We start from the raw sequence: 11,955 nt of genomic DNA on the forward strand, positions 1-11,955 counted from the left end.
CCTGAATGTGAACCCTTTTGACTGTAATTGCAATATCTTCACTCCATTTCATACATAATCACCATCATCTGTCTAATATCTTATGTATGTTCCTTCACCATACTTACATCACTTTCTTTCTCCTTAAAAATGAATTTATTTTGTCACTGTGCACCTGTATATTGTTGGAAAAAACTGGTTTTAGTAATGAGGAATTCATATTTCAAGCAGTTTAAAACACCTTGTTAGTGGTAAAAATTGATTTGAATTTTAAACCCAGTTATACTTAAAGGTACGATGAGCACTTTTTCAGACTACTTTTAGTTATCTAAAGAAGTAGTTCTCACATAGAACAGGTATATTTTTGCACCGTTTGTTTTATTTCAAAACATGTGAGTCAAGTGTTTCATGCAGATAAAAAAGGTAGAATGTGGTTTCGTGCAGAGAATGTTCTAACAAACTGATAGTACAATAGAAACAGATGCTGCTTCGTTCCTGCTGCTGTGGCACAAATTGGATATAAGGCATGCAGTGAACTGCCTTCCACTGTAGAAGTGCATATAAGCTGGTGGTTAAGTAATGAATGCTCCTTGAAAGTTCGATGAAACTCAGTTATTTGGGCTTGTATCCCAGTGGGAAACTGCTGAACAAATCGAGAAAATCCTTGTGAGAATAGAACTGCGTAGCAAACAGGAAGTTTGGTCGTTCCTGCCAGCTGAATTCTCCTACTGTGTGAAGTAACTTAAATGTTAAAATAGTATCATATTAAGGAATTAAACAGCTAATGTATTTTAGGAGCTCTGCATTTGTACTAAGCAGGAGAAGTCGGGCAATTTGCTAATGCTGCATGCAATTGCAGAAAAGATCTATACAATGAAAATGTTAGGATTTCTGTGCTTCACTGAATGAAATAATCAAACATAATGGTGTTTGAACAGATTTTATTTTTTTATTATTCCTGAGTCCCTTGATGGATGTTTTCATTTTCAAATGACGGTGTGGCATTTGAAGAGAAACAGACCCTTGTAACTTCAGTAATTCTGACATTATATTTAGACACAAAAGCAAATAATTAAGCTAAAAACATAAAATAAAGGCTACAAGTTTTTTCTCCAAAGATGAGATTCAGGTTTGCTTTGTCAGTCCTTTGTCAAAGGACATCATGCCAATACTATATCAGGTTATAGACACTTGTCACAGGACAGTTATATATTCATTGGAAATAGCTGTTTCATTGATATGTGAAGGCTGTAGGCTACTGGAGGAAGAATGCTGTAATTGTCCCATTGGGATGTGAAGGTGATGACTTGGTGTGAATGGAAAAATGAGCAGGACTGACTGACAGAGTTGGTCTTTTGCAAGTTCTTAGTTTGAGAGTGTTCTGTTATAGTACTGCAGCAATTCTGACAAAGCTGGAGCACAGCATTTTTGGGAAGAGTGAAGGGGTTTTTTTAAACATAAATTGACATTTATCTGGAAGTTTTACATTCCTGGTAGCCCATTACACTGGTATTGTGGAGATTAAAATAGGCATTTGGCCAGATTCCATGCCAATTTGAACTCTGTATAAGCAGACTGATGGTGAATTTTTTTGGTCTTCAACTAAGCTACCTACCCTAGGAAGTAATATGTATTGATTCCATAGAAAGTATGCTTTAAGGTTATACTGAATAGGGTTCCTGCTATGGATTCTCTCTCTCATGAGATGAACAAACTGAAGTAACCCCCCAATGATGAGTATGGAAACAAGTCACAGGTGCAAGGTAGTGATAAAATGAATTTGCATTTGAAAGATGAACCCTGTCAGTATTTCATATTATATGAGATCAACATTTGTAAGTGCTAGATATGAGAAGAGTGTCTCAGATCTAAGGACATCTGAGATTTGATTTGTTGGACTATAGAATGGTCTTAACAAGTATCATCTGTTACAACATTTATCCATTTCCTAACCTTTGATAAACTGTTATAAATGAAATCCTAATATGGCTGCAACATGTTTATGGTGAAGGAACATGCCTTACCAAAACTTCAATTTCTGCATGTGACGAAAGGTGAAGGACATTGTTCCTTAATGGCCTGGTACAAAATGAATTTTGCTGTTTAAGAACTTTAGGAGATTTTTTTGGGGGGCATTGGCTGTCACTTTAATGTTCAGCAATTAAAACTGATTTTAAAAGTTTGCTGTGCTACTGTTATAACTGAAAGTCACAGATTTATTAAATTGTTCTTCATTTGAAACTGGAGGTGTTCTTTTGGTTGAAAAGCTAGATAACTTCCATGAACAAAGTCTGGAATTACCAGTATTGAATCTTTATATATAGTATTCATTATGCAGCATTTTTATTACTTCTGCATGTGTTCAGTGCTTGGTGTTTAAAGGTAAGTATATGAATGGCTAGGTAGCCTGAGAATAAATTGGTAAATCATTACCTGAGCATTGCACATGTAAAGCTGTTTGTATTGTGTTTGTTCCCTGAAAGATTACATGACATAAAGGGGATTGTTGCTGAAGAATGTTGCAAATGTTGCCAACTTGGGTAATGATATTGAAAATGTGATGTCAGCCTACTACTGGATTGCCTTTCTTAAAGGAATCGTATTTGGAAAAAAGCTACATAGTTTTTGTGTCATGATGGGGTAGGAAAAGCCCAAATATTTTAAGTCAATGTGAAGTAAAAATGTGATTTATAAAAAATAGTTAGTTTTCAGGTTAGTGGCTGGGTTATGCAATGGCAATGATCTGCTATGCTTAAGATGGCATATTTATTGTTAAATTTCAGTAATTTACATATTGCATACTTGATACTGTATCGCTGCTGCCATTGACTATGTAACGTGTCAAAATCTTTTACAGACCATGTGTCCTGTCTGTTTGGACCGTCTGAAGAATATGATCTTTCTCTGTGGCCATGGAACCTGTCAGCTTTGTGGAGACCGAATGAGTGAATGCCCTATATGCCGCAAGGCAATTGAACGAAGGATCCTTTTGTATTAATTAGGGGAACCAGTGTCTTTTATTAGCTGATGAAATAGTAAGGACATTTTGATGATCTAAATCTTCGTCAGTTTGAAAAGCAGTAAAGGGTTCTAATGAAAACATTTCTAGCACAGGTTCATTACATGGTAGTTGTTTAAAGACTGTGAACGCACCAAATAAGAGTATTTGAACAGTCAGCTTTTAGCTGACTCTTAAAAAACACGTAAGCCTAAAGCTAATTTAAAGCAGTCTTTTTAAATTGTCTGTCGTCTTCTTCCCCTTGAAGTGTAAAGGGACAATCTTATTTTGGTTTCGTTCATGTTTTTTAATATATGTATAAGGTGTCAAGTGACATAAGCGTGTTTTTTTATATTGTCAGTTAATATCAAATATAAACAGTTAGGATTTTTTTGTTTTATGCTTTTCTGGAGAATGTTCCAATTTCCTGTGACAGTTATGATTCACGGTAATTTTGATCTTGAAATATACAATAATGCAAAATCAATACAAAGTATATACACAGTAGTAATAAATATCTTACTAATCCTGTAAGAACAGGCCTCAAAATACAACGTTAAGGTAATTCTAACTTTATTGTGCCCTTTGTTGCTGAGGATGGTTTGGGAAGGAAACATTAAAAAGAAAAATCTAGTTTAGAAACACTATGTTTCCAAAACTGCACTTTAGTCTAACAAGTTCAAACTAGCTTAAATAGTGAACTTCTTAATTCTTCTAGCCACATAATTTTGTATGGAATTGCTTTTAACTTGACTGGAAAGGAAAACATTTGAGCAGTGGGTCAGTTACCCATTTCAGATGAGTGAATTTGATCAGCTGTAGAGGAACAAATATATATGTGGGGCCATTTAAAAATTCTGGGTCTGTGAATTAGGGAAAAACTAGGGATTTTGCAAGATATCCTCTATTAAATTAGTTTTATTATTTCCAGGCAAACAGTATCAACAGCAAAAGAGACGATTTAATATTGCTTATTTGTCTAAGTTGAGTGTTAACACCAGAATTTAGTAGTGAACATTACTGGGTAATACTGCAAATGAAGATACTGCTGACAGAGCAGTGACTTTTGTGAGCCATGTCTATGTGAGTTGAAGTTGGCTGAAGGACTTAGCTGTCACTGCTGTGACATAAAGAGACGTTCCTGACCCCAAAAGTGCTACTGTCAGGAACTGCAAACTATTAACATTTTGATAACAAGTACATCCTTCCATCTTTCTGGATGGAAGAAAGTATGGTGATTCAAGGATCTCTTGTAGCTAAAAGGAATGTGTGATTCGGCAGTTTTCTGAGTGCATAGTTTATGTAGCCCTTTGCCATTGTGCAGACTTCATTTGGATGTGCTCTTGCAGAACAATAAAAAAATATATGCTGGAGTCACTTAGGTGCCTTATTGGGAGCTAAGATTAATTTCTCATTTAATTCTCATTGCATGTGTCAAAAATGTGGCAAAAGGGATAGTACAGGGAAAGATCCAAGAAAGGATAAAGGCATAAAACTGTGCTCTTTTCAGAAAATCAGTCTTGGTCTTCTGAAGCTTATGTTGATATGCCTGAATTGTGCAAACATTGGCAAAAGTCTTAGAAGAATGTTGCTAATAAACTGTAAAGATAGGTGAACTTTTAGGGTTTAAACACTGAATAGTGTTTTCCAGGAAACAACCACAGTGATCTATTGGAAAAATGTATGTAGAGTGGCTTTTACATAACAAAGTGATGTAATACACAGCCTTTCCATAGCCATCTTTTATCCTGATCCTGAATTGCAAACATTCATCATTCTTTTCAGTAATTTTTCATTGGATACAATCTCAATCTGGAGTCAATATAATACTCTGTTTTATTTTGTGTACTAGTGGTCATCTGTGCTCAGATAATCTGTGTATCTGTCTTTTTGGCCAAACTAAGTAGCCCTCCTTTTTTCTTGGGTCCCTATTCTAAAATTATCAAGATTTCAAGGAGCTTTGGAAAGTTTTTGATATAGGGCTTTTTTTTCAGTTCAGCATTTCACTATCTTCACTTAGGCTCTGAGTGCAGCTAAGTGTTCGCTGCAATTTTCGTTTGGCCAATATGCATGTCATTAAGTCAGTTTGGGTTTTTTTGTGTAGCGTGTTCGACAGCTGAACTTTCTATAGTAGACTTCAGTTTCCTGTCAGTCTTCCTCTAAAAATAATTTTGTAATAAGACATGCCATTTGACAATCCATTCTGACTTTCAGCCTGTAGCGCATCAGATCTGTACCTGTAACGCATCAGATCTGTACCTCGGTTGCCTCTGGCTCTGGTAGACATGTTTTGAATATTGTGTCCTATTTATTCTTCAAGAGGACCTCTATAAACTGTTGTTGGCACAAAGGCAGGGTGTATTTCTTCTTGCTAATGCAGCTCAAAACTGAAACCTCAATATAGCAGTTGGCATTTTCCTAATTCTTTTTCACTGGAACAAACCAGAATTACTTGAAAGTATTCCAGTTTAGCATCAATTGAATAATTCAGCTGAGTAAGAACTGATCTAAAGCATCCTGGGTGGGAAACTGGAGTCGAATGATAAAAACTCCTTGTCTGCACGAGGCACATATTGTAGCATAGATAGGTGAGTGCTCTGTTAAGCTTATACTTTTCAACAGAGAAGCTGTAAGTTACTTTATAACACTCTTAATACTTGGATACCATCACAGTCCTATGGAAATAGAGACAATGACTGAAGGTATCACTACAGGAGCAGCTGTAGTCTTCTGTACTGCAGTCACACCAGATGTATGTGACTGCATACAAGTTTGTGATTGGACTCATTAGGCAGTGTTATGTGCCAGTTGAAATCAAAGCGTGTCAACTTGATGCTGTTACGGTGCAACAAGAAACAGCTGAATTAGGAAATCCAGGTAAGCTAACCAACATGCTTGAATTATTAATATAGGCCTCTTACTAATAGGTGAAAGAGCTGTATCTTGTGTTGGGAAGGCTATGCAGTGCTTGCCTTTCAGAAAACTTAATGAGGAAAAATGTTTGCAAATCCAGTATCACTTATGGAAATAGATATTTAGGTTCACACTGTCTAGAAGGTGAACTAGTGTTGTTGAGAAAGCTAGTAAGTTCATTCACTCAGTTTAGTCTATCGTCTGCGCAATGTGCACAGAGAGGTTTAATTGGATAACACTTAAATAATTGAAGGATAGGAAACAAGCTCAGTTGTAAGCCAAAGGGGATCATAACAGGTAGGAGAGTTGAGAGTAAGTCATTGTGCCTCTGTCTTCAGTGAAAGATGAAAGTATAAATCTCATTATTATCATCACTATTATTAGGGTCAAAGTGAAAATGAGAGAAAAATGAGTAAGGCATTTATCTCTAATATACTGTAAAATAATAAAATGCAAAATTTGCAAGCTTTGTTTATTATGATTATCTCCCAGTATTTAATAGCCGTTTTGAAATTAAATTGGATGAAATATCTCAGTTTGTTTCTTGGAACAGTCAAGAAAACACCTAATAATATATAGTGTTCAGATGTCAGGTATGCTCAGATATTTAAGTGAAACACTTCATTTTTTCAGTTTAGTAAAATACATAAATTGTCACATGAGTACACAGTGATTTAAAGTGTGAAGACAACCTAAGAGACTTAACAGAATATGCTAAATAGTTGTAGCTTGTTAACTTCTGTATAACTATGTTTGACTTTTTTTTTCCTCAGACTTACTGTCTGTCACTTACTATACCCCAAGCTCATATGGCACTTCTCAAAATTTGGGCTATTATTACCTATTTTCCATCTGTTGAAATACTGTGTACTTGTCTGTTGGGATTTGGAGGAATGCCTCTTTGCTGAAGTGGATGCTAAAAATGAGACTGCCAAGAGAATAAACCAGTTACTTTGTAAATGTGAAAGTTTAATTAGGAGGTGGTGTTCTTAACTTGGACTGGGTGAAGATATAGCAGATTTGCACAAGTACTTGTGCCTTGTTAGCATAGTCTTACAATGAGTATTTTAGCTTCTTTTAAAGACGTGAGATGGTCTTTTAGAAAGAATCCGATTTAAGTCCTTATTATGTAGATATTTTCTAGAGATGAAGTTTTATGTATGCCTAATTATTTTTAGCAGTATTAATTGAAGAATTGCAGTTTGTGTAAAAACTAAATTGTTTGAAGCAGCTGCTTCGAGCTAGTGATCTAAGCTTCCTCTACAAAATTAAATGTCAGAAACTTAATGTTACTCTTCCAGTAGCAGCTGGTGAACCGAAGAGCCTGTCCTGTTCTTTGTGCTGCACGGGTCAAGTTTTCACTTAAAAAACCAAGAACACTACAGCCTAACTTTTAGCAGTGCTACCTCCTTTCTGTAAAATTACTGAATTCTTTGCTAGTTCTTTGTCTTTGGGAAGGGATGGGGAACAGATCCGTTTTGGTTTACTTCATCAGTTTTGATGTCTGAATACATTGGGAAGATTTTTTATTTTTTTTTTTTTTTTTACTCTCTGTATAAGTTACGTACAATGTAAGCATGTGATTTACCACAATGTACATTGTATGTCATTCTTGCATAAATTGCTGGAATTTGTACTGTTGTCTTTTTGTGCATTTCATAATGTGTTTGTGTTGACAAAGCAAAACTGAAATCCGCAGAAGTTTTAGTATGTGCCATTTTTATAGCTAAGCCTGTGGTAAATACGAAAGTTCTGACTCAGGGCTTTTTAACAGCTTAAACACATTCACAATATTCTTCAGCACATCTTGGAGAATGTTAGAGATTTAATAACTGTACAGTGCCTTGATAGAACTGTTGAATGGGCAGCAGCCATGGAGTCCTTACAGAATGCACATATCTCTTGAATCCAGTTAATGAGTTGATGTTAATGTAATTGTAATACCCCTGCTATGGATTTGTAAACTTGTATATACTTTCTGTAAAGGAAAATTGGCAAATTTAGGTTTTGTTAAGCTTTCTGAAAGTTGCTTGATTGTTGCACCAGTCAGGGAGGTCTGAAGGGCATAGTATTCAAATTTACAGAAGCAGTATTTGTGACAAAGACAGCTGATAAAATGTTCTGTATGTGACATTTTTACTGTGAGGGGAGAGGTCATTGTGTAAACAAACATGTAAAAATACCTGCTTTACTCTGGCCCAGTAAGTCTTTCATAAAAGACAGAAATAATTGGCAACAAATCTGTATATTTGCATGCTATTTCATAGTTAAAAACTTTGTCTCCTTTTGAGCTTCTAGGAAATACTTTCTTTGTCCCAAGCTTAGTGTCTTTATGAATGCAAACTATTCATATTAGAAAACAGATTTTACTGAACAACAGGAACATTTTTGCTTTTGTTAAAACCAACTTTCTGTTTTCAGTAAATTGTAGATTTTGACATGACTGTTTATTGGAGAAATTTAAGGTCGTCTGTGTGAATGTAGTGGATTTCTGTATGCAGATAGCATTATATAATTCCTTTCATTAAAACTGCTTAGCAAGGTCTAAGCTTTTCAAAGGAACTGCTAATGTACTGTATGGTTAATAAAACATTATATAAGGTGTATGCTGACTTTTTCAAAAGCTTTGATTTAAAAGTGTAATTGGACTGAATTTAATACTGATTTTTGTGCACACATCATTGGGAAGGGACTTGGTGGCTCATTTGACTTCCTCCTTCTTATTTGTAATGATGTTAGATGTCATCAGGGAATTAGAAAATTGTATACCTGAACAAATGTTTGGTAACTCGGTTAGTTGTTGACATACAATGTTTAAAGTGCACCAGACTTTATTTATTGAGAAAGTTTGCAATCCAAGCTTCAAAAAATTCTGGTTCTTTATAATGCATCCCTGAAGATTGAGTTTGTAGCAACATCGAAAATGTTACATGCCTTTTGAATCTCCTAGATACTTGTTATTTAAGCAGCACGGTAGAAGGATGGAGGGTGGATTATGTTGTAACAACAAAAAGGTTGATTTAAAATTTTTATCTATAGCATGTGTGCAAATTTTTCTGTAAATATGCAGTTCATAATACTGATTAGAGCTGCTGTTAAGTTTATGTTAGACTCCGGGTTTGCTTGTAATTGAATGGCCTTTACAGATCTGGCTACGTGAATGTGATCACTTAAAAATCTCCTGCCAGATACGGTAACTCCCATATTCTGAGACAACAGTTGCTGCATCGTAGTTTATAGTTTTAGGATTCAATTTAATGGATGCATTCAAGAGTGTGTGTGTGTATATATATATATATATATATATATGTAATGAAAGGCAACAAAAAGAACCAGACTTTAATGGCGTAGTGTTTTAATTTATCATAGTGTACAGGTGAAAAATGAGTTGACAGAATAAAAAGTTTGTTGCTCTCTTTCACAGTTTCTTTTCATTTTTCAAGATTTCTTCAACTTTGGTTTATATGACAGGGCTATATGAAAACATAAGATTTTCAGATATATTTTTTTTCGAACTTTTTATTTAAAAACCATTGATGCAAATTGTCAAGATACATTTTAAATAACCACTTGTTCTTTGCTTTGGGACTTACAAGCAGTTCGCATACTTCTCTGTACCTGTTCATTGAAGGTGATGGTAACAGAGTTGGCATAGGCTTAAGGCTTAGTCTCTAGGGATTCAGCCCCTAATGTTGGTCACAATGGAAGCTGCTGTCTTTGCTGGTGTTCGATATTGACATTTTTAGATTTTGAGAAGGCTGCTTCATACTGTATGATACAATTCATATAATACTTTATAATATAAAAACTGTATAATATAATTAATCTCTATATAGTGTACTTTGCTGTTCTAACTAATTCCAGCTGTATACAATAATGCAGCCATCTGTTTGCAACAAGGATGATGAAACTCTGTGGAGATTTTCTTTGGATTTGATACTTAGTTAAATGCAGAGGGCAATTCTTCATGGGTGTACTCTGTTTTATTTAGAGAAGAAAAATTAGCAGCAGTATTTGAATAAAAAGTGATAGCTTTCCTTTTCAGACTTGATTTTCCGCAATGGGGCAAGGTAATTTCAGTTAGTCAGAACCAGTATTGCTGAAGATCTTGTTCTTGTGCATTGTGCAGCCAGATACAAGCCAACAAAGTATTGTGCATAGGAACGCTTTTACTTTAAAGAATGAAGCCTATCAACGCTGTTCTTGATGCTTATGAAAAGATTTTGGCTGAAGGTTACTTTAGGGATGTGAATACTTTGTTCCTTTTGCAGTGATGAGAGTAGGTTGTCCAGGCTATCCAGAAGATTTTTTTTTTTTAAAGCAATTTTTAGAGAGTAATGTTATGATGGATTGAAATTAGTTTAAATTACATTAGAAATCAAGAACTATGCTAGCTGATAATGTAAAGGTTTTGTTCTGTTACAGTGCAAGACTTCAAGTTGTAGGAAATTTAGTGTAAAATCTACTTAAAGTTAGGATTTCTTCGGCTTTACTTGACTGCCCTACAGAAGATAATACAAAACTTAATTTCTGAAAAAATGCCTAAAATCAGGAGAATACACTTGTGAGAATATACTGACCCCTTGCAACACTATAATACCATTTCAGTGAATTTTCTTTAAAAATAAATCTGAGGGAGATAAGTAGACAAACTTAGATCTGAGCTGGTTTCCCCAGTGACCTTGTGTGTGCTGCCATATATGAGTGTTTCTTCCACACGGGGTCAGTAGCACCATCCGTTTGTGACAAGGTTTGGTTTTGTTTTTTTGGTTTTTTTTTGTAATATAAGCACAAAGCAAACAAGGGATAAGGATAATGATGATTGCATTAATATGTGTGTGGACCAGACCTCACTTGTCCCCTTCTTCAAGCAGGCTAAGTATAATTAGCTTATTTGCTGACTTCAGTAAGCACCATATTCTATCCTCTGACTCTCATGTGACATGAACATTGCTACTATTGATTAGGGCAAAGTTCCAGTGGAGTGTTTACCTTTAGCTCTAGTTGAAAGTATTCATTTAGTCTATTGTTTTTTCAAAAGCATGCAGTTGGAGCAGATAAACTATATGAGAGAAGCTTGTCCAGTGGGCAGGGGAAAAGAATTTTTGTATGAGTGTCCCACATATTCTTAATGATAACCACAGTCTCCCTAGATGGCTAGAGCTGATTAATATTTTCCACCCTATAGTAACACAGCTTATAGTAAAATATGCTTTGAACCCTATCAGTCTGCTCAGTGGAAGGAATGTCCAGCTTCTCAAGGCTTCCCCGAGTATGCAAGTTACTTGGAGACAGAAGTTTGAAGTAACTCATTATCTTTTTACCAAGAGGCTGAACAGACCAGACAGCTATTCCCTAGACAAAAATTTCCAACCCTTGTACCAAAGTCATATTTCACAAATAGGAATCTAAGTATGGTCAATGTCATTCAGGTTGGCACAGGTTCTTACTTAGACTTGCTAGATTAACAACAAACATTCCTTACCTTCATGTTTGTAACTCTTGCATTCTCTCTTTTGCATCTCTTAACAGTTTTTGTTTCATGTCTTCAGTGCTTCTGTCCCTCGCTACTCAAGTCTCTCATTTCAATTCTATGTCTGCTTTTTGATAGCAGAACTGCGTGTCCTTTCTTGATGTGTCCTTTCTTAGTGTCATGCTTTCCTTAACTCGTTAAAATTAATCTCTGTTACACCAGAGTTGGCCCCGTGCCTTTGCATAAGCAGAATGGGGCCCTATCCTTGTGTCTGACTCCACTCTTAATTGCATATACTGACAGGAGGAATTCCTGAAATCAGTCTTAGCAAAATTTTGCATTGATTTATCAGCAACCCTTATTTCTCTGTATTGCCAGTATAAGAAAGTTTGTGGCTACCACGTAGGTGGTAGTGGTAGGGTAGAGGCGCTTCTTTTGGTCTAGTTACAACTGTTCTTGACCATATGAGGGAAATCAGGAAAGTAAATATTTCAGGGTGGTTGGTTGGTTTTTGTAGTGGTGTGTGGGTTTTTTTTTTTTTTTCCCCCCATATGCTGCCTGAACTTTCCATTATTACCATACCTCAGATTCA

General features: G+C 35.5%; 1 protein-coding gene across 1 annotated transcript in view; it reads left to right on the forward strand.

Annotated features, from left to right (window-relative positions):
• Window positions 1-8,496, forward strand: part of MIB1 (MIB E3 ubiquitin protein ligase 1) — an 85,644-nt gene extending 77,148 nt beyond the window's left edge. The window contains 1 exon segment of the mRNA XM_068396086.1: window positions 2,837-8,496. Coding sequence (XP_068252187.1) covers window positions 2,837-2,977 — 141 coding nt within the window. The 3' untranslated portion in view covers window positions 2,978-8,496.
• Window positions 8,497-11,955: the final 3,459 nt, after the last annotated feature.

Source organism: Nyctibius grandis, chromosome 3, assembly GCF_013368605.1.
Source record: "Nyctibius grandis isolate bNycGra1 chromosome 3, bNycGra1.pri, whole genome shotgun sequence".
In the NCBI taxonomy this organism is placed as follows: Eukaryota; Metazoa; Chordata; class Aves; order Nyctibiiformes; family Nyctibiidae; genus Nyctibius; species Nyctibius grandis.